Below are 23,060 nucleotides of genomic sequence, written 5' to 3' on the forward strand. Positions count from 1 at the left end.
ATGGGTGAAGTGCTAGTTTGCTCTAATTCTAGCATACACATGTAGGCACCAACATTATAGAATGAGTTTATAGTTGAATAAAATTTGATATACCGCTTCATTCAACAGGTCTAAGCAGTTTACAATGCAATACCATAAAAGAATGAAAGGAGGGGAACATTATAGCGCAAGGAAAAACTGTGCCAGGCAAAGTGCCCGAATGTCTCCTCTGGCCTTTTCATCCTGCTGGAAACAGATGCATTAGAACCACATATCAGTCCAGCTTGATGCAGGACTATTAATATGCTCAAGGGCCTGGATCTTTCCGACAGCAGAGAAAAGCAGGAGAATTACCTCTGCAATAAGCTCAGCTAGTCCGGGATTGCACAGCAGCAGCCAGCGCCTGGGAGTGATTCCATTAGTCTTATTCTGGAACTTCTCCGGTTCTATTTCGCTGAAGTCCTTGAACCTACAAAAGCAAGACTTAACCTTTCATTTGCTCTTGGGTTCAAAATCAGAGCACAATCCGATTTGTCCGACAGGCTAAAAGACACATCTTTAAACTATGTTGTAAATACAAGTCACCAGGATCAAAATGCTAATTTTATTGACAGAACCAGCCCCTTTTCCTACTTTTAAGGCAACCGGGCATTGCTGGAACATTGTAGAATCCAGCTACTAATCACTTTGTTGCAGTGTGGAGTTTTGGTGACAACAGGGTCACTGAACAATTATAATCTCATTTTCATTCTACAATGTGGCCCTTGGGTCTGTAGCCCTTCACGCTCTTGGTCCAGTGCTGCAAAACACAGCACAGTACATGTATGATTATATAAAGTACATAAGTAATGCCACACTGGGAAAAGACCAAGGGTCAATCGAGCCCAGCATCCTGTCCACGACAGCGGCCAATCCAGGCCAAGGGCACCTGGCAAGCTTCCCAAACGTACAAACATTCTATTCATGTTATTCCTGGAATTGTGGATTTTTCCCAAGTCCATTTAGTAGTGGTTTATGGACTTGTCCTTTAGGAAACCGTCTAACCCCTTTTTAAACTCTGCCAAGCTAACCGCCTTCACCACGTTCTCCGGCAACGAATTCCAGAGTTTAATTATGCGTTGGGTGAAGAAAAAGTTTCTCCGATTTGTTTTAAATTTGCTATACTATAGTTTCATCGCATGCCCCCTAGTCCTAGTATTTTTGGAAAGCGTGGACACTTCACATCCTCCTGTTCCACTCCACTCATTATTTTATATACCTCTATCATGTCTCCCCTCAGCCGTCTCCTTTTGAAGCTGAAAAGCCCTAGCCTCCTTAGTTTTTCTTCATAGGGAAGTCGTCCCATCCCCGCTATCATTTTAGTCACCCTTCGGGTTATTAATGATCCCAAATCATGGAAGCTAAAGGTTTGATTCTTACACTTGATTCTTGACAATATCTGAATGAATCTTCGCCACACCATTAACAGCATGTGAACCGACAATGCAGAGGTGTGCCATGTTAATTCTCTTCACCCCTTCCTCTTCAATCAGAGACATCCTTCTGAGTCTGTCGACGTCTTCAGGAAACAAGGCTGAAATTCTCTAGAGTGGGATAAAGGAAAGGAAATTTAGCTACAGGCCAAGCCCAGGAGTACCCACAAGCAGCAGAGAGTCACAAGAATGGAGAAAAGACTGCGCTAACATTGTAAAATTCAGGTCCAATTTAAAGAGTCATTGCCCAATACTATACAGAAAATGCGTACCAGATAAAGAGGAAATGTTAGCTCATACTGCACTGTTTGGAAAATTCAGATCCTAAGCTAAGGGGGTGGTGGCAAAAAAAGGCAGTTGCCCAGGGCCTCCAAGCCTACCTACATGTGAAGGAGATGCAGCCTGCTGGAGAATTTTTGGTGCCCCCTTCAAATTTACATCCTGGGCCCCAGCATGTTTAACACTAGTCCTGGGAAAATGCCACATTTTTCTACATACTATCCAAACCTGCATCGCTTTCTGCTTTTAGCTGCTGCACAAGTCAGAATGCAGATGTCAAAGTTACTGTCATGACCGGTTGACACTCAAGAGGGAGAGAAAGCTGCAGCATGCACTTTTCAAAATGAGAGCTACAAAGTTTTAGGAATACATTTGTATTCTGTTGAAATCTGCAAAGTTTTTATATTTGAGCTCTTAATAAAAAAGCAAAAAAAACCCAAAATGTGCTAATACGATTTTTAAAAAAGTAAGCGAACAGGGGGACAAAGTGAAGGCTCATCGACAGGTATCATTTAAAGCGTCAGTTTGTGTGATGCAGCTTAAGCCCAGCCTCCTGCTCTGGAAAGGGTTTGCAGAAGCTACTGCAATTTCTGGTTCTCTTTCAATCAAAGCATGTTAGGGGTATCCAGTTTACTTGGCTTCTCTGGCTTTATTCTGTTCCTTATCTTGAGTTATCAAAGTAAAAATTGAAAAAACACCTCAAGCAGTGAGACTCGGGATCTAAAGTTTGCCTTCGTTCTCATGTACCTGGGCACAATGGACACCACTTTCTTCCCCCTCCCAGCGAACCAAGCGAGCTATAGTACAAGGAGCCTCAGCTTGAACCGGATTAAGTCACCTTCTCCCATCTCTTCTTTTAGTGTTTATATGCCACCCTTAACCAGGAAACTTTAAAAATTAACTCGCTGGTAAATGGGATTTCTTCTCCTGACTCACAGGTCTAAACATCTATTTACCACTATTTACCACTAGTAACCTCCTCTCCTCCTTCCTGTACACATTAATTGATTTGATTACTTTATTTTTTGTCTATTAGATTGTAAGCTCTTTGAGCAGGGACTGTCTTTCTTCTATGTTTGTGCAGCGCTGCGTATGCCTTGTAGCGCTATAGAAATGCTAAATAGTAGTAGTAGTACTGCTAACATATACAACTTAAAGATTTTCATTTCTGCCTTTCATGCAAAATTACACCAGAGGAGTTCTGTAGTTACAAGTCCTTCGTAAGACAAAGAGAAGCTTAAAACAGTCGTGTAGCTATGTGGGGCCACGGGGGCCTGGGTCCCTCAAATTTCCTCTGGGCCCCTGGTTTTGCTTGCGGGGGACCCCAACCCCTGCCAGCTGAAGCCTTGTCCAGCGCCGGTCTCTGGCGCCGCCGAGTTGCCTACCCTGCTCTCTCTTCCCCCTCATGTCCTGTACGCTCCTTTTAGTGAAATTGCTGAGTTTCACTTAAAGGAGTGTGCAGGATGTGAGGAGGAAGAGACAGCAGGGCAGGCAATGCGGCGGAGACCGGCGCTACAGAAAGCTTCAGCTGAAGGGGGTTGGGGACCCTCACCAGCTAAGGTATTTGCTGCAGCAGTGAGTGGGGAGGGGCAGGGTGGCAGACTAAAATGTGCCCCCCCCCCACCTCGGGCTCTGGTCTCCTCCGACTGTGAGGTCTGGTTACACCCCTGGAGGGTCCAGTGACTTGCCCCAGGATCAAAAGGAGCTGCAGTGGGAATCAAACCCAGTTCTCCAGGTTCTCAGTCTACTGTGCTAACGATTAGGCTACTGCTCCACTAATACTTGACTAAACTCCAAACAACGAGGCCTAATGTGTTTCTGGTTAGGGCTATCAAGCTTATGCAGTGCTGTAGAAAGCACAAACAGAAGGGAAATAAGCAGCAGTAAACTCATTTCAATATAAAAGGCGATTTCTGTGAAATACACACATTCAGATGTCGTTGGTTTATTTCATATATGATCTGCATATGTCTGGGAAGCAGATTCTCCATCAGATCCACAGGCCAGCGCTCCAAGGCCTCAGGCAGCACCGTGTGGTTGGTGTAGGCAAAGGTCTTCTTGGTAATCTCCCAGGCCTACAAAAAAAAAAAAAAAAAGAGGGCCACAGACCATGTTAGAAGGCAAGAAAGGATTATCCAACAGACAATGACATCACAATAGGCAGAAGCAGATGTGGCACACTATGGGTGCCGAGAATTTAGCTACCGTTTGCTGTACTAACAAGGAAACAAAATTCAACAATAACCCCCCCCCCCCCCCGCCCCCCCCAAGTCTGCTAATGGCACCACAAAAACTTTGATGGACTGGGGATAAGTGTCACCGAAGCCATTCCTTGAGGAAGATAAAATGAAAGTAGGGTATCTTGCTGCAACTAAAATAAAATTTTTACGGCTGAACTATAGTTTAATTTTGGTTGATATAACAGCAGACTAACAATCACGTTCCAGTGTTCAACCACACTGATTATGTGTGTGGAGCTAATATACTCACTAATAGCCGTAAGAATTTTGTCGTATCAACTCACGTTGATATATGTACCTTAGGGAAACCCTGTGATGGTTGAAACCAAGCAAATAACGATTAGCTGCTGATAAAGCAGCACTTTCATTTTATCATGTACTCTTATGACCCAGAGGGAAATATGGTAGTGGCAGCTCTGCTTCTGAGGGTTTCCCTTAAACACTTAAAGGTATATAGTCCAATTACACAGTGGACATTATAGTATCTACAGGAATTTTAGTGTCCCCCCCCTCCCCCCCCGCAAGCACAATATTGGCTGTTGGGAGAATTATTTGGTTGGAATTACTGTGCCATTTGTTCAGGTTCAGGAATGACATTATGACCAGAACTGGTGCAAGTTAATGTTACATTTACACCAAGTTGGCACTAGAGGCAGTTACCTAGGCCTAAATCCAGGCCTGCTATGTCTGTCTGGAGAGTGAGGTGAGGCCGATCTACAAACCTTGTTCCAGGGAAGCTTCTCAATATCCACAAAAATTCTCATCAGCTCAGGAATACCAAGGGCAGGGTGTGTATCATTCAGCTGGATTGCTACCTGTGAAGTGATATGCAGAACAGCTTGGTTATTTCATGCCCTAGAGCAGCCTGGAGCGCACACAGAACCATCAAGTAATCACTAAGAGCCGAAAAGCAGAATCCTGAACATGCTGGGTGGCTGACAGGCAGCTTAAAGCTGCAGTGCTCAAGCTAAATCTGCTCCGAGGTTGACCCTCTTGTGTCCTTAGCAGTGAAATAAAAAAATGAAAATATGAGAATTTAAACAGTTTTAAGGTGTTGATTGCATTATGCTAAGAAACCTGTTGTATTGCTGCTCTAAACAGGTAAGGACAGATTTTCTGTTCCAAGGTGGTGCTTCAAATTCTTGCAGCACTGAACTACAAAGTAACAGTTACTGAATATATTTTAGTAGCTTGGAAAAAAAAATACTGAACAAGGGCACTAGGCTAACGCCATTCACCTGAAATCAGATGTCAGATATTCCAGGATTCGCTCACTGCTTAATTCTGATGCACACTCTATCCCCTCTCCCCATCATACTTTTTGAAGGGGCAGAGTAGAGGGTAGGCATGCAGCGGAAGTATATTTCTTCCCTGGAGACTGAACTCCCAGCTCCCATGAACTTCTCTCTCTCCTTGACAGGTTTTGGCATACACTGACTTCTCACCAAGTAACATTCAAATGAAAGGTTTTGCTTTATGGGAGTATTGTACATCGGCGTTCACCAACCCCACAGGAGGTGTAGGATTTAGTTCTTAGGCCTCGGTTAGGCAATGCAGGCCTTATGCATACAAACAGGTATGGGAAGTGGCAGAGTACTGGTGTTAAATTTCAGTCAGGGCTATTTCTCATCTAGCTGAACTAGATTGATGTGTGTACATTTACAGTGCAGGGCAGGAGGACATCCTATAGTGTCCAGGTTATCAGGAAATCACCAATCAAGCTATAGTTACCTTATCAGGGAAAGTATCGAATGCTGTGCGGATGGTGTCCCGAGAACCAAATCGAGAGGCTTTGAACCGACGGATAATGTCTTGGAGAGAGGCAGCCACGACAAAGTATTCCTGCTTCAAGCGCAGCTCCTTCCCTTCAAAGAACTAAAAAACAAACAAAACAAAAAAAAAACCTCCAGTACGCACAAAACACTTCACACCTATATTGAGACAGTATGTGTACAAGAGCTAAACCTATGCAGCAGGGGCGTATCTGGCCTCCGGCGGTAGGGGGGGCCAGAGCCAGAGGGAGGGGGCACATTTTACCCCCCCCCCCGCCGCCACCGACCCCCCCCCCTCCGCCATTACCGGACCCACCCCACCAACGACTCTCTCCACCCCCCCTCCCGCCACCAGCCCTCCCCCGCTGCCGTTTCTTACTTTTGCGTCCGCTTCCTCCTGCGCCTTTAAAAATATTTCTTCAGCTGGCGGGGGACCCCAACCCCCGCCGGCCAACCCGAGGTGACAACTTGCAAGTTCTTCCTCCGCCGTGGCCAACATGCTGGAGTTGAGCGTCTGAATCCAGTTTGGAGTCTGTCAGACTCCGAACTGGATTCAGATGCTTTCAACTCCAGCATGTTGGCCACGGCGGAGGAAGAACCTGCAAGTTGTCACCTCGGGTTGGCCGGCGGGGGTTGGGGTCCCCCGCCAGCTGAAGAAATATTTTTAAAGGCGCAGGAGGAAGCGGACGCAAAAGTAAGAAACGGCAGCGGGGGAGGGCTGGCGGCGGGAGGGGGGCCAGGGCGAAATCTGCGGGGGCCCAGGCCCCTGTGGCCCCACGCAGATACACCCCTGCTATGCAGTCTCCACAGTTAATTTACATTTCATATCAACAACTAGAAAAAAATCATGGGTACTGAAGAGAAAAATTAAAAACCGTCAAACTTTTATATTTCATCCGATCTTTCCCCCAAATATCACCCCAACATAAACACACACAAAAAAACTGTTGTACCTAAACTACAAGAAGCAATCCAAAAAAGGGTACAGCAAGCACAAACATCATGTAACAACAGTACAACTGTGATATCAACTCCCCCCCCCCCCTTTCCACCCTGTACCCCTTCCAATAGTAAAATCTAACCCCATTCCCTAAGAAGGAACAACAACCCATCACAGGAATCACAGGGCCCGAACTCATGACCCCGGACCCCAACCCTCACTGAATGGGGCTTACAAAAGGTTAACTTTATAAAACGTTTTACTGCCGACTTACTCCAGTTCAGTAGGCCTGTAACTGAACACTAAAGTTTTATTAAGGATAATGCTGGGAAGCTTGCGGCAGACCTGTTATCTACATTCAAGGAACTGGATTTTCAAGAAAGCGAATATGCAGCAGTGCCATGGGGGTGCAGACGCTTGCCTAGACTGCTTTATCTGCTAGCACCGCTTACTTCCTCTGATATGATGATACAGAAAGGAGAAAGTTGCTACAGGACCAGAAGAGAGCACACTTATGCTTTTTTTTTTTTTTTAACCAGGGATTCTCAGCCCAGTCCTTGGACACATCTAGTCAGGTTTTCAGGATACCCAAACGAATATGCAGGAGGTAGATTTGCACAGAATGGAGGCAAATCTCTCATGCGTATTAATTGTGGGTATCCTTTAAACCCCTGCTTTAAAACTGACTACATGTTCAGGTACTTTAAACACCTTTACACGTCAATTCTAAATTCTTACTACAATTAAAACAGGGATTACACAAATAACCCATACTGCAAACTGAGGGATTGACCAAGCCCAACAGCAGCCATCAGATAACACTAAAAATTCCTAACTTTATTTTACAACCCCGCATTACAAGACAGTGGGCTAGCACTCAGTAACTTACTAAGGGCAGTATTCCCAGAAAGGACTGACCGACCATTTTGGGGTTCAGCTTATTAAAAGTACTTTCCCCACAGGCACAAATCCCCCACTTAATGAGGCCATTCTGTCCATCACCGACTCAAACTAGTCCTTTCATTTTAAAAGTCTCGATGATGCTTTTTAGAGAGCCCGACTTGAGCACTGCAGCTCATTCTAAGATTAGTCTATGTAGCCGTCAGTTTCTGGACAATTTAAGTGTTGTAACTAAAGTCTTATAACATACATTGTCGTTAGGATACAGGACACGGGAAATGTTCTCAGCCAGGTTTCTGTCCAGCACAGCCTGAATATAGTCGCCGACATTAACTGAGAAAAAAAACAAACACACCTTATTACTTTGTCTGGGTTTCTAAGTTACATAATGGAACAGAAGCAGTTGTGTTCAAACTTGGGTTTTTAAAGCACTAACAAGCTTTATATCCAATTAAAAACAGATTTCACATAATAAAAAACATTTTACAAGCCTTCCTTCCACTGTGCTTTACTTTCAGAAGCTACTGATTTTTAGAGGGGCAGCAAATCGGGAGACCTTACCCTCTGCAAAACACCTTATCAAAACTGTGCTCCTTGTAACACATTTAAATGAGGGGAGAGAGCGCAACAAGCCTTCTGAATTGTCTTTAGATGTCACTACTTAGGCAATGTGCAGGAAGAAAGATTATAAGTGGCACATAGCTGCCCTAAATAAGGCTTTCCTCTCCCCACATGCCATGTAGCACAAAACATACGCCAATGTTTTCAGCATGGCCTGGCAAAAATACAGTGGTGGAAATAAGTATTTGATCCCTTGCTGATTTTGTAAGTTTGCCCACTGACAAAGACATGAGCAGCCCATAATTGAAGGGTAGGTTATTGGTAACAGTGAGAGATAGCACATCACAAATTAAATCCGGAAAATCACATTGTGGAAAGTATATGAATTTATTTGCATTCTGCAGAGGGAAATAAGTATTTAATCCCTCTGGCAAACAAGACCTAATACTTGTTGGCAAAACCCTTGTTGGCAAGCACAGCGGTCAGACGTCTTCTGTAGTTGATGATGAGGTTTGCACACATGTCAGGAGGAATTTTGGTCCACTCCTCTTTGCAGATCATCTCTAAATCATTAAGAGTTCTGGGCTGTCGCTTGGCAACTCGCAGCTTCAGCTCCCTCCATAAGTTTTCAATGGGATTAAGGTCTGGTGACTGGCTAGGCCACTCCATGACCCTAATGTGCTTCTTCCTGAGCCACTCCTTTGTTGCCTTGGCTGTATGTTTTGGGTCATTGTTGTGCTGGAAGACCCAGCCACGACCCATTTTTAAGGCCCTGGCGGAGGGAAGGAGGTTGTCACTCAGAATTGTACGGTACATGGCCCCATCCATTCTCCCATTGATGCGGTGAAGTAGTCCTGTGCCCTTAGCAGAGAAACACCCCCAAAACATAACATTTCCACCTCCATGCTTGACAGTGGGGACGGTGTTCTTTGGGTCATAGGCAGCATTTCTCTTCCTCCAAACACGGCGAGTTGAGTTCATGCCAAAGAGCTCAATTTTTGTCTCATCTGACCACAGCACCTTCTCCCAATCACTCTCGGCATCATCCAGGTGTTCACTGGCAAACTTCAGACGGGCCGTCACATGTGCCTTCCGGAGCAGGGGGACCTTGCGGGCACTGCAGGATTGCAATCCGTTATGTCGTAATGTGTTACCAATGGTTTTCGTGGTGACAGTGGTCCCAGCTGCCTTGAGATCATTGACAAGTTCCCCCCTTGTAGTTGTAGGCTGATTTCTAACCTTCCTCATGATCAAGGATACCCCACGAGGTGAGATTTTGCGTGGAGCCCCAGATCTTTGTCGATTGACAGTCATTTTGTACTTCTTCCATTTTCTTACTATGGCACCAACAGTTGTCTCCTTCTCGCCCAGCGTCTTACTGATGGTTTTGTAGCCCATTCCAGCCTTGTGCAGGTGTATGATCTTGTCCCTGACATCCTTAGACAGCTCCTTGCTCTTGGCCATTTTGTAGAGGTTAGAGTCTGACTGATTCACTGAGTCTGTGGACAGGTGTCTTTCATACAGGTGACCATTGCCGACAGCTGTCTGTCATGCAGGTAACGAGTTGATTTGGAGCATCTACCTGGTCTGTAGGGGCCAGATCTCTTACTGGTTGGTGGGGGATCAAATACTTATTTCCCTCTGCAGAATGCAAATAAATTCATATACTTTCCACAATGTGATTTTCCGGATTTAATTTGTGATGTGCTATCTCTCACTGTTACCAATAACCTACCCTTCAATTATGGGCTGCTCATGTCTTTGTCAGTGGGCAAACTTACAAAATCAGCAAGGGATCAAATACTTATTTCCACCACTGTATGCCTCGGGGAAAGGGAGCTCAGGCAGTACATCCCATGCATCATAACACAATCAGCAACATGTCTCTCCCCAGTGCAAATGAATTTAAGAAGACAGGACGTGGAATATTCTAGCACAAGTGATTAACACGTCCTCCACAGCCACCAGAATGCAAAGGATGGTTATCCTTTACTTAACCATATACATGGAGGAGGGTAGGTCTGAACAGTCAATTTAAGAAGGAATGTGATAAGAATAGAGCATCTCCGAGGGAGAGGAAGGGATTGTACAGCCAAGTGGTTCAATGAAGGGACAGAGTGGGCAGGCCATATGGTATTTAGCTGCCATCATTTTCTACGTAGTCATTTTGTTAGATTTTCATCTTTATAATTTTATACTATGCACCCAACTTTAAATGTTCAGAAGAATGAAGATTCCTTATTCCCTCTGGGACTAGGGTGGCGGTCAGCGTATCTTCAAACACTGACTGCTACCAGTTAAATTAAACTGGATGTTCAAGTGCCTGTCCCTATCCCAGCACCAATATCCAGGCATTTGGCAGCATCTGCAAGTTACCAGGGTTCAGCCGACACTCAAGTGCTGTGCCCAGAGAGCTGAGCAGTTCAACATGTCTGGCTATTCAATATCTGCAGTGCTGGAAAGCTTCTGGGTCCGCCCCAGAACCAAAACTGGCACTGGCCAGATTAGTGCCGTGGCAGACCAAGCAGATAATCGGATAGTGCTGCTCAATAAGAGCCCCTGAAGATGTGCTCTAGGGTCAAGTAATGGCTTTAGAAAATCTCTTCATGTGATACTTGTAGAGTTTTCAAATCTCCAACTTGAGACTCATAGCAGACCTCCCTGCAGCCAGGTCATCTCTACACAGGCAGTGTGAATAAGCCCCCTTGGAAACTGGTTAGTCACTCACAATCTCGCAGGTTGAAGTCATTAGGAGCTCGGGCAGACCACAGCCTCATGGTGTTCACAGTGTTGTTCATATATCCTGGCACAGGAGTGTCAAAGGGCATTGCAAGCACCACCTAGGAGAAGAGAACACAATAGAGCTTATACTGAACACCTGAAATTGGTTTTTCTCTCTCTATCAAATTAAGTATTCACAAACGTTAAAACAAACAAAAAAGTAAACAGGAAGTATAGTCAAGCTCAAACACATATAAGCAGAATACTGCTATTCAGCAAAGCCCTTACTTTAGAAGCCCTATTCATAATTTAAAATGTGTGTAAAGACAGGCAGCTATATGTGTATATCATATACTATGGTTGCCAACTGGCTATTTTTGAGCTGGCCAGATCAGCTGCTGGCAGACCCCTAAAAACAGCTTTTTATATTGCTGATTCTCTCCCTGTTAGGCTTCCACCCCTGGATTCAGCCAGTGTCTCTCAACCCCACTTCCATTCCCGAGTCCAGCATTGTTCTATTCCCACCCCCCTCCCTCTGCGAGTTCAGTGTCTGTCCCTCACTTTCCCCCAGGTCCTCTAACCTTGATCGCCAGCAGTGTCAAAATTAATCTCATCTAATTCATGACTTATAGAACATGTTGGTCCCAGCAAGAGGTTCAAGGCAGTTAAAGATATTAAAAAAAAAAAACCCCACAAATGAAGTGAGGAATAACAATCTGTAAATAAAAAACAATAAATAGAAAATGAAATAAATGAAAATTATATCAAAATTTAATATCAAATAAAAATGTTTTCAGTTTCTTATGTAATTGCTTATAGTCTAATTCTAAGCGGATATTATTCCAAATAGCGACCGCTTGAAAAGAAAACATAGTACTAAGCTGACGTTTAAACTGTATTCTCATAAGAACTGGAAATTTCAGTAAAAAAAAAAAAAAAAAAAAAGAAGCAGCAGCGTGTCCCAGACTTGAGCAGAAATATAAAAATAATAAGAACTGAACTCAGCAACTTTGAGGTATTTCTATATAGCACATGAAGACTAGACAGGTAACCTTAAAAGTAATTCATGCATGCAAACAAAACCAAAGTAGCTATTTAAATTTACATAGTAACTTACTATTCAGATCAATATATAAACCAGTTAAGCAGTAGTTGTCTTGTGTCAAGGCTTTCCCTTCAGTCCAGAAGGGCAGCCCTGTCAGTGGCAGTGATTGAGGCGAGGTTGGTGGACACAGAGAGAGAAGAAAGGTGAAATGTAAGAAAAAAAGAGACCCTAGAAAAGCAGGAAAGAAAAAAACAGAGAAAAAGCAGAAGATACTTGGATCAAATCAAAATGAAAAATAAAATGCTCAGACTACAAAGGTAGAAAAAGTATTTTGATTAATTGGAACATGTCAACTTTGGCAAATATGCATCAGACATCTTGCATTTCAGTTTGTTTCTCTAGTATTGCTATTTATGCAGGTCTGAGTTCTTGAGATTTTACAGTTTTTTGCCTTCGTCTCCGTTTCTGATCCGTGGTGCCTTTGTTGGAGGGTCTGTTGTGTGTGTAATCAAGGTGCGGTATTCTGATAGTATGTAGTTTTGTATAGAGATCTGCAGCAGTTCTGTTTTCTCACTAGATGGTGCATTGGTGTTTTAGGGCCTGGTATAATGTTTACTGTGCTCTCTTTTCATGGATAAGGTTGTTGCTCTGAGTCCTAGGAGTTAGTGCTGTTATTGTAAGGTTCAGAGTGTGTTTTTGTGCATAGAGAGATTGTGTGTTGGCCTTACTGAAGGGACATCAAAACTAAGTATAATTTTAGTTGGTTCTAATACGCAGGGTTTGTGAAATCAGAACGTGCGTACATGCCATTATTTTCTTCTGAGATGGCAGCCCTAGTGCGCTTTGGTTGTAGGAAGGACAAGGTGGGAGGGGCAGGGCAGGTTTTCTTATCCATCAGAAAGTTGGCAACCCTATCACATACAAATAAAACCTGATTTTAGGAAGCCAGTTTTACACATGTATAACTGTACTACATGTAATTTGGAAGGGGGCATAGTTTGGTCAGAACTAAATCTATACTTGAACTGCATTTCGGAAAGAACGCATATGTACGTCCCAATATAGCAACGTCAGTACTTACAGATGCCCCTTTGCACAAGTAGAGAGATTTGTAACCCGCCCACCTCAAAAAAAAAAAGTTTGTAGGCCAATCCTCAACAGGGAGTTCCCTTTACTTAATCCCCTATTGCTCATCTCCCCTTCCAAAATCAAAGAATTACAGAGAAATGAGAATGAAGTCTTTGGACATGAAGTACTCCGTGAATTTGAAAAGAGTTGACCACATTTCCTTCCCAGGTTATCCTTCCAGAAGAATCCATACTTTACATCCACTGTCTGCAGTTAGTTTGGGGACCCCAGTTCTAAACCTGTAGCCCACTGTGCTTATTTTCTTGACCTGACATACTTTTTCCCTATGGATTTTGGATTTGACTCGCATCTTTCAGTAATAGCTCAAGGTGAGCATGGGCGTAGACTGGGGGGCGAGGGGGTCATTGCCCCCTCAAACGACGGCTTACCCGACGCTCATCTCCGTCCTCTCAGCGTCCCGCCCGCCCGAAAGGAAATGACATCAGAGGAAGGTGGGACGCAGAGAGGGGCAGGGAAGCGGGTGGAGACGAGCATGTCTGCTTGTTTCTTTTACTACCCCTGCTCGCTTGACCGCCCGTTCGCCGCTGGACTGGAAGTGCTGGCTCCTGATTAGTCCACTGTAAGGAAGGAAGCCATTTGGTACATCTCTGCTTCCACTCCCCCGCGCAGCCGTCGCCGTTCACTCAAAACATCAAGCAAACCTGTGAGCTGCTGCATACACGTTGTCGTTCTTTAAAATTGCAAGCAACCAGGAGACCATGGCGTAGCGGTAAAGTTCTGATATGTTTGGGTAAGGGGTGAATGGAGGCTTTGTGCTACATCCACATACAGTGGAGGTTGGGTTTCAATATTGGTTTGTATAAGGTTTAATTGGATATGATGGTAACAAAGTTAATCGTGAATGATGTTATAATGGAAGATCGTCCATACAATGTTCTGTACTAAAGTATTATAGGGGAGAGTTGGGTTCTAGGTTTAGGTAGGGGGAGAGGGAGTTATTGTTCCAAAAATCTGATGATGTAACCATTACCTTGTCTGCATCTGGAGAACTCTGTCACTAATGTTTTTTTCATATATTGAAGATGGTGATTGTTCATTTTGTTGCTTCATCAATAAAAATTGTTGAAATATAAAATTGCAAGCAAACGATGCATCACTTCCTCAAGAGCAGAGGTAAGAGGAGAAATGATATACACAAAACAACCAACCAATAAAGGAATCATGGCCTGGTAATTCTACAGGCCATGGAGTAGACAGCATAGCACCAGTAGCTTATAATTCACCAGAAACCAACTAAATAGATTGCTGGTGGCTATGTATTGTTCAGCAAAGCAATGGGGAAATGTGTTCAAATGTTTGGACAACAGCCTCACTGAGGTTTGGCAGCTGTTTGGATAAATCATAATAGATAATAAAATAAATAACAATATTTTGGGGGTTTGTTGGCAAGGAAGGAGACAGGAGTACTGAATGTTGAATTAAAGGCAGAGAACCAAAGAAAAGTAAAGAAGAAATATCCTACAGCCAGCCATGCTTTTGTAAATGGCAACTGAGAAATGGGAAGAACTGCACAAGAATGAATGGGCTAATTGGTCTTTTCCTGCCATCACTTTCTACGTATCTTTTTTTAAATATCTGCACACACACGTACACACACCCATGTTATACTTTGGACTCTTTGGACACAAACCTCCTAATTCTATAAAAGTTGCTAAAAATTGTGTGTGTAAATGTGGGTATGCGCCCAATTTGCATGCACAATTTAACTGAACAAGCTAACTAATGCCAATAATTGGCTTGTTAACCAATTATTGGCACAAATTAGATTTAATTGAAATATATGTGCATGAATTTAGGAGCGAGTTCAAAAAGGGGCACAGGAATGGGACGGTCATGGGTTGAACAGGGCTTTCCTAACATTTACACACGTTGTTATAGAATGGGGATATGCACCAAACTTAGGTGTGTGTATTTGCACCATGTAAGTTTCAATTTTTCTAGTATTGCTGCATGCTGAGTCTGACTTCTTGAGGTAACTTTCCAGTTCAGTATTTTGCCTTCATATCTGTTGTGTCATGTGTTTTTCATGTGTGATCAAGGTGCAGTATTCTGCTAGTGTGTAGTATTTGCAGCCCTTTTTGTTTTCATTAGGTAGTGTACTGGTGTTTTAGAGACCGGTGTAATTACAGTGCTGCCTTTCCACGCATAAGGTTGTGGCGCGTCCTGTCCTTGGAATTAGTGCTGTTATGGTTTGGTAAGGTTATGAGTGGGTTTTTGCACAAGTTTATGTATAGTGTTTTGCAGTGGAGAGATTGTGTGTTGGCCTTACTGAGGTGGCACCAAAACATCAGAAAGGGTGTAGAGCCTAAATCATGACACACTACATATGGTCATTGATAAAAGGAGCTCATTATGAACACTATCCACCCTAACTTCTTGAGTTAACTTTCCAGTTCAGTATTTTGCCTTCATACATATTCATTAAGGTTATTCCCCAAAAAAGCCAGCTCTTTTTCCCTTCCTTCCTCCATATTAGCATATTCATTTGCATATATATATGCAAATGAATATGCTAATATGCTCCACCCCATCCTTTGCCCCCCCCCCCCTCAAATGAAACAGTCAAACTACGCCCATGAAGGTGAGTTACATTTAGGTACAGTAGATACTTCTGTCCCAGGGAGGCTTAAAGTCTAAGGGCACAATGCACAAAGCCTACTGTGCTTGCAGTGTTTGCTTTTGACTAATTGTAGCCAATCTAGTCTAAAGCAAACATTGTTTAGCGTCTAATGCACAAAGAGGTTTTGCATCCCTTTTACCGTAAGCCGTAGCAGCTACTGATAATCCTATGCAAATTTATTATGAGCTCATTAGTATTAAAATGAGCATGCCAAGCAATGCATAGACCTGGAGCGCCTATCTTTAATGTGCAAAATTTTACAGCAGGTCTGGACCTGTCCTTATGGGGAGCAATCTGCATGCACTGTGCACAGGTCCCCTGACCACCCACCTCCAAAACTTTCCCTGGTGGTCCAGCAGACCCGTGACCCTAATCCATTCCCCCCCAAAGACCGTACCTTCTGACCCCTCCTCTGGTGGTCCAGTAGAGCCCCCCTAAACATTAAAAACACCTCTCAACCTCATCCATGGTGGTCCAGTAGATCCTCCCCCGATGGGCCCTGAGCTAGACCCCCTGGTGGTCTAGTGGTATTCCCTCCCCACCCGGTCCTTTCTTCCTACCTTGAGCAGGAAGCAAGAGGACCGCCTCCTCCTTCAGGCCCACCTGCTTCCAAAATGGCAACGCCAGCCCCTCCCAGAAAACCCCTTATATGGTGCTTAGACCCCCTTCCAGTGCATCCCAGCATGCGCCAGGCAGGCAGGCAGGCAGCCCAGAGGCAGGCAGCGGTCCTCCTGCCTCTTATTCACAGTAGGAAGAAAGGTCTAGGGTATAAGTAGCTACCGGGGGTCTGGCCTCGATACTAATGATCCTTAGGGAGCGGGGGGGGGGGGGGGGGGGCGGGGAGAAGAAGGTCTGGGAGGAGCCCACCAGGGATTTATAGGAAGTGTTTGGAGGGAAGGGGCATCACTAGACCATCACTGAGTTTGACTTGCACGGGGGTGAGGCCTCGAGAGGGTCCGCTGGACTCTGGTGAACCTCTCCTCTCAACTCCAAGGTGGTCTAGTGTCAAAAGCATTTAATGGTGCTCTTTGTGCATCGAGCCCTCAATCTGAGGCAATGGAGAGTTAAGGGACTTGCCCAAGATCACAAGGAGCAGCAGGGGTTTGAACCAGGCTTCTCTAGTTGTCATCGCAGGCTACTCTTCCACTCCAATGGATGCATCCAGCTTGTGAAGTACGGGTTATTTTCTCTACCTCTTCATCTCCCCTCCCTTCACCATGAGATGCACTGGTGACAAAGGTTAGCAAGGTTTTTCAGCCAGCCAACCTATGCTACTGAAGAGCTGCTCCACTCAAATAAATGACTCCTATAAAAAAAACCATATTTAAGGACATAAAATTGTTATGGCGGGAGGTGTTTCAGTAACAAATTTTCTTTGAATGGCAACAACCAGTTGCTCATATATCAACACTGTATGTAGAGCTATAACCGCCCTTAAACAGCTTATTAAAAGTTACTTCACAATCATCTCACTCCTTATTCACCATATGCTGTGCAATAGTCCAAATATCCAAAAACCATTTAATATAGATGTGGCAAAACAGGGGCCTTGAAATATTGCCTTATGACACTTTTTCCCCATTATAGCTGTAGAAGATGTCTGTTTTCCTTTTAGCTTACCTTCCCCAAAGAAGAGAGGAAAATACCCGAGGGAATGAGTAACCTGCAATGCCATTGGTCAAACACCATTAGGGCTAATGCTCTGTAACCTGATTGGCCCTGAAGCCTAAGACCTAGCCCAGAATGTGCTATGTGCTGGAATTTTCCAATCTCAGAGTGTGGAGGGGGTAGACCTCTGCACCAAGACCCTGCTCAAATCCTGTGGGTTAGCTTTAATATTGAATCCTTGCTATTTTACCTGTTACTGTTTGCAACTTTTACTGTTCACTGTTCTATTTTTTGTGATAGTAAACCTATTAGTTTGTTAGCTCTGTAATCCTGGACTGACTAAGAATCCTGGCAGTTTGTGTTCTCGGTCTGCAAGTGTTTCCTGGGGACTATAGGATCCCTAGCATTGTTACTCCAGTGTCCCTAGAAACCACTAGAGAATTAACTTGTGGGTGGAACACTTACCCAGAGGCAAACAGGACCCAAGAGGCAGGTAGAGGGTATGCCAGTGTAGGTGCATATGCGCAGGTGCCAATGGGCCTGAGCAGTGCTGGGTAGGACCCTCAAGGTGGCCACAGGGTTAAGCTCAGGTGGGTACTAAAGGTAGCATTCAGGCATCATGTGACAATAGCCCACCACAAAACACAATGTGAAAAACATTATCAAAAATTTTTATGAAAATAGATTTAGCTTATAGCGTCCATGCTGTTCAACTTAAATGTAATCCGCCATACAGGTCCAATGATGTGGCCCATTTTGTGTTTTGCTTCAGGAACTCTACTGGGCTCACAAAGGCAGCTTGAGAATTCACATCATGCCATGAAAATCAAAAGGGCGGATTATGACAGTGATTTAGCATAATGTACACCATTTTGGGCAGTTGGTTGTTAGATTTATTCATTGGTTTCTCAGCCTAAGTAAAATAAATGTGAGACTGCCTAAGTCAGCAAAATGCTAACACGAAGACTGAGGAAATCACTAAAGGGATTACAGGGGCCAATAGAAATGAAGCACCTTACATTAGAGACCACCCATTATCAATATACACCTTTTGATTTTCATGGTATGATGTGAATACTCAAACTGCCTTTGTGAGCCTGGTAGAGTCCCTGAAGCAGAGCACGAAACGGGGCAGCTCAGACCTGTATGGCAGATTAAGTTGGAGCTGAGCAGTATGGACACCATCTATAAGGTAAACCTATTTTCATTAAAAATTTGATAAGTTTTTCATTGTTTTATGTTGGGCTATATTAAAATGTTTTTTTTTTTGAGATTTGGACTATTATACAACATATGGTGAATAAGGAAACGTGATATGATTGTGATGTAACTTTTAATAAGACGTTTTAAGGGCGGTTACATCGTTGATATATGAGCAATTGGTTGTTGCCGTTCAAAGAAAATTTGCTACCGAAACATCTCTCTCCATAACAATTTTACATCTTTAAACATAGTTCTTTTTATAGCAATCATTTATTTGAGTGGAGTATTATCTTATTAGTCTCCTATGGAATTTGTCAAGTGAACTGACAGACTGACGAGCTGCTGGCAGGGAGACCAGGCTCAGGCTTTATCAGCAGGAGAGCAAGAGGACATGGGGAAAGGGAGTACAGAGGCAGGGGAAGGCATGCTTGCCAATATTTAGGAACTTTACTATATTGACATACCTGCCACACCTGTGGGAATCCAGCCCCCTGCCTCCCCTCTCCCCCAACATTTCAAATACTCGAAATAGCTAGTCATGCTTCTCCAACACCCAACTGCAAGACTAGAGGGGGAGGGGAAATGACAGCCCAGCCTTACATCCTGAGGTCCCTGGTTTAGAAAGTGAAAAGAAATTTGAAAGGTAGATCAACTGTATAACCAAAGGTCTTGTCTCCATTTTGACCTTTTCAAAAGCAAAAGCTGTAGTTAAACCCAGTCCACTTCAGTAAGTACAAATAGACCACTCTCAAATAGGAAAGTATGTACAAGAAGGGAGAAAGGAGATTGCTCTTACATACCAGGTCAAAGGGTTGAAAGAACAAAAATGGTGGGGGTTCTTCTATACTGCAAACTGGGGAGAGGTTTCTATTATGATACGGAATAAGGAGGCAGCGCAATCTATAGTCAGTACACAGATCAAAAGGAAGTGTGCGCAAAATTGTGAAGAGATGATGATATTTGACACCCATCCAATAACCAGATGGGTACAAATGTTTGCCACAATCCTGGAGAGGGTATGTGGAAAGAGAGACTATGCATTACATTTGATGGCAACGCCTAACATTGGTTAATGGTCTAATTGTTGAAATACTTGAAGACCTTAAATCCAAACTACATGTTGAAATATGTGGGTGTCTAAATTTCCTCACACTGCTGTTGGGTGGTTGTTTAAAGTTTAATGGGGTAATTTTTGATTATGACAGCAATTCGGCATAATGCACACTATTTTAGGCAGCTGGTTGTTAGACTCATTCTTTGGTTTCTCAGCCCAAGTAAAATAAATGTTTAGACTGTCTAAGGTCAGCAAAATGCTCACCCGCAGACCGAGGAAAATCACTGAAGGGAATACAGGGGAGACTAGAAATGGAGCACCTTACATTAGAGGCGGAACCTTCTATTAATGTACGCGGACCAGCTGTGTGCCGAGAACAGAAACCCATTTAGATGACCAAGATTATAATTAGTATGCATTAGAAGAAGAGGGGGCTGTTGTGTTTTATGATCTTTTCAGCTGATTATTAGGTAGCACCATATGCATCCAACAAGAATTAGTACTTGAAGGTGGTCAGGAAATTTGTGTTATGAAATGTTCTATATTTTTGGGAACAGTCTGAATGTATCAAAGCAAAACAAGCAACACTAAAAAAAAAACAAAAAACCCAAAACTGATGAGTTTTGTAAGAAAGCTACCATTAGAAGCAGGAAAGAGCTATTAGTAATTGGGGAGAGGGCAAGCTTCAGACCTCACCTGTCACTATCCAAGTGCCAGCTCTTTCCAGATAAGTAAAGAATCCACGCTTTTTTTTTTTTTTACAAAACATACTTTGACCGGGGGCGGGGGGGGGGGGGGGATTTGTGCAATGCAGAATTCTACATTTGCCTTGCAGAGCACAGTAGGCAGAGCACCAAGCAACATAGCTGGTCTGCATGTGCAAAGTGTGGCAACCAGGTGCCAGCCTCCAGTCAGCTGCCTGGGAAGAGAAGTCCACAAGGGCGAGATGAAAAGGCTGCAGCCACAGTGCAGGCTTGGGAAGGGCTTCGGCTGCAAGTACTGCCACACATGGGATCGACATGAAGGACTGTTTGGGCTTAGGGAAGGCTGTTACAGAAGCAGGAGCTGAATCATGAGGACCTGGGTAAATGATGCAGCCATGTGTTTTGGCGTACATCATGGGGCCACAGCCATGAATGAAGGGAGCAATGAGGGTAGACCTAAGGCAGAGAACTGGAGTGAAGGGGATCTTGGAGAAGTAGGGAGTAGAGAGCAAAGGGGATGACAAAGAAAGCTGTATGTTTTGCTTGGGGAAAGCAAGAAGCAGGAACAGAGAGCTGGGGAATGAAGGGACAGAAAGCTGGGTGGAGAGGCTAGGGCTATTCAGCTTGGAGAAGAGACGGCTGAGGGGAGACACGATAGAGGTATATAAAATAATGAGTGGAGTGGAACAGGTGGATGTGAAGCGTCTGTTCACGCTTTCCAAAAATACTAGGACTAGGGGGCATGCGATGAAACTACAGTGTAGTAAATTTAAAACAAATCGGAGAAAGTTTTTCTTCACCCAACGTATAATTAAACTCTGGAATTCGTTGCCGGAGAAAGTGGTGAAGGCGGTTAGCTTAGCAGAGTTTAAAAAGGGGTTGGACGGTTTCCTAAAGGACAAGTCCATAAACCGCTACTAAATGGACTGGGGAAAAATCCACAATTCCAGGAATAACATGTATAGAGTGTTTGTATGTTTGGGAAGCTTGCCAGGTGCCCTTGGCCTGGATTGGCCGCTGTCGTGGACAGGATGCTGGGCTCGATGGACTCTTGGTCTTTTCCCAGTGTGGCATTACTTATGTACTTATGTGTTGCCATGGAGAGAGAGCAGAAAGTAGAAAGCAAGATGGGGATCTGACTCCCTAGAAGGAGGCGAGAGTTAAAGTCTGAAGAAAGAGCTGGGGAGTGGAGGGGAGCAGATCAGAGATAAGGGAACTGCACACAAGATGAAAAAAATGATTATCTGAATTGCATTATACATTTTAATGATGTTGTTTGAACAGGTAATGGCTGCAGAATTTCGCAGAACTTTCACATGTGTGCAGAATTCTCCAGGAGTATAACAGTTCACTCTGTAATTTGTCAAGTCTGTGCGTGTCTGGCAGGCCAGTTTGCTTACAGATCACCAGCAGAATCATGGCATTTTGAGACGAGTTTAAGAGATGTGTTTTTGCAGAGACTAAACTGGTCTACTATGTCTCAGGGACTGCTGCCAGCTCCCACCAGCATCAATCCTTAAAAAGAAATGGCATGGTGATTTCCAAACTACAGCTATAAGCTGCGTCTCTTTCTTAGAAAGGGGTTCCACAGTAAAAGCTGGGATTTTACACAAATTGCACACTGATATAGTGACCATGTTAAAATTGAAATTCGTTAATACTTATATTTATGGGCAAAGACTGAAGTTGGAAAAAAAGTGTAAATACTGATGAGGAAGAGATGAGATTGGAGGGTTGGAAAAGAGGGAGGAGTAGGCCTTTCATTCTTTTCACCATCTCCCCTTTTCTTACATTTTCTCCCACTGTTGTCCTCTCTCAGGATCTTTCCCATCAGGTTCCTCACTTCCCCATAAATCCTTCCATTCTCATCTATCCCCAGGTGATTCCTTTCCAGCCCCTGACCTTACATCTTTCATATACTTCTCACCCTTAGGCTGCAGAAAGAGCAGTTCTCTCAGTTTTCCCCTTTTTTGAGATGCACTTCCTTTTCTGGAGAAGTAGCAGCCATAGGAACCAAATAAATGTTTCATATACTGCCTATTTTCCAATGAGGATTCATAGTAGTTAAACAGAACAGCCTCCACAATTAAGGGATGTACACTTAAAGGCTATACAATCAGCAAATTAACCCCAAATTACTATTAAAAAAAAAAAAAAAAAAAGTTTTCAGAGGCTTTCTAAAAGATAAATAAGATGGCAAACATTTTAATTCCCAAGGGAGCACATGCCAATTCTTGTCCCTTGTAATGGAAATGAATGATCAGACTTTAAACGTGTATCTTTATTCATAAAGTACGAGAAAAGCAATCTGGAAGATGGAATCACAAATAGTTCCACCAAGGCCCTCTGAAGTGATATAAAAACTAAACAGGGTATCTTGAATCGGATACACTGTTGAACTGGCGTTGTGCTCTTGGGATACATCTAATGAATATACATAAGAGATTTGCATGTTCATTAGCTCCACTATATGCATCTCTCTTATGCATATTCATTAAATGTATCCCAACAGCCTGACTCCTTGGCAGCCCTCAAGGACTGGGAGTGAAGACCAAGGCACTAGAAAGAAAGGCGAGGACTGGCTTCTTTTTAAATTGTAATGGGGATGGGCACTGGCCAGCTAGACGTCTTCCTCACCAGAACTACGGCAGGTGAACTGCTGCTACCTTCGAGACATCTTTGGGGATAAGCTCAAGTTGTGTGTGCACAAAGCTATTTAAAAATATACATAAGAGGTCACAAGAAAAAAAAACCCTTCAGTGAAGTATGTGGAGGGAAGGAAAGGGGAATGGGACTTGATGTACCGCCTTTTC

General features: G+C 43.7%; 1 protein-coding gene across 1 annotated transcript in view; it reads right to left on the reverse strand.

Moving 5' to 3' along the window:
* Positions 1–23,060, reverse strand: part of PYGL (glycogen phosphorylase L) — a 63,558-nt gene that overhangs the window by 18,161 nt on the left and 22,337 nt on the right. The window contains exons 6-12 of the mRNA XM_030214007.1: positions 10,872–10,983; positions 7,833–7,915; positions 5,702–5,845; positions 4,693–4,785; positions 3,659–3,805; positions 1,399–1,562; positions 334–448 (exon numbers count right to left, since the gene is read on the reverse strand). Of these exons, the coding sequence (XP_030069867.1) occupies positions 334–448; positions 1,399–1,562; positions 3,659–3,805; positions 4,693–4,785; positions 5,702–5,845; positions 7,833–7,915; positions 10,872–10,983 (858 nt within the window). The remainder of the gene's footprint in view (positions 1–333; positions 449–1,398; positions 1,563–3,658; positions 3,806–4,692; positions 4,786–5,701; positions 5,846–7,832; positions 7,916–10,871; positions 10,984–23,060) is intronic.

This window comes from Microcaecilia unicolor, chromosome 9 (genome assembly GCF_901765095.1).
Source record: "Microcaecilia unicolor chromosome 9, aMicUni1.1, whole genome shotgun sequence".
NCBI lineage: Eukaryota > Metazoa > Chordata > Amphibia > Gymnophiona > Siphonopidae > Microcaecilia > Microcaecilia unicolor.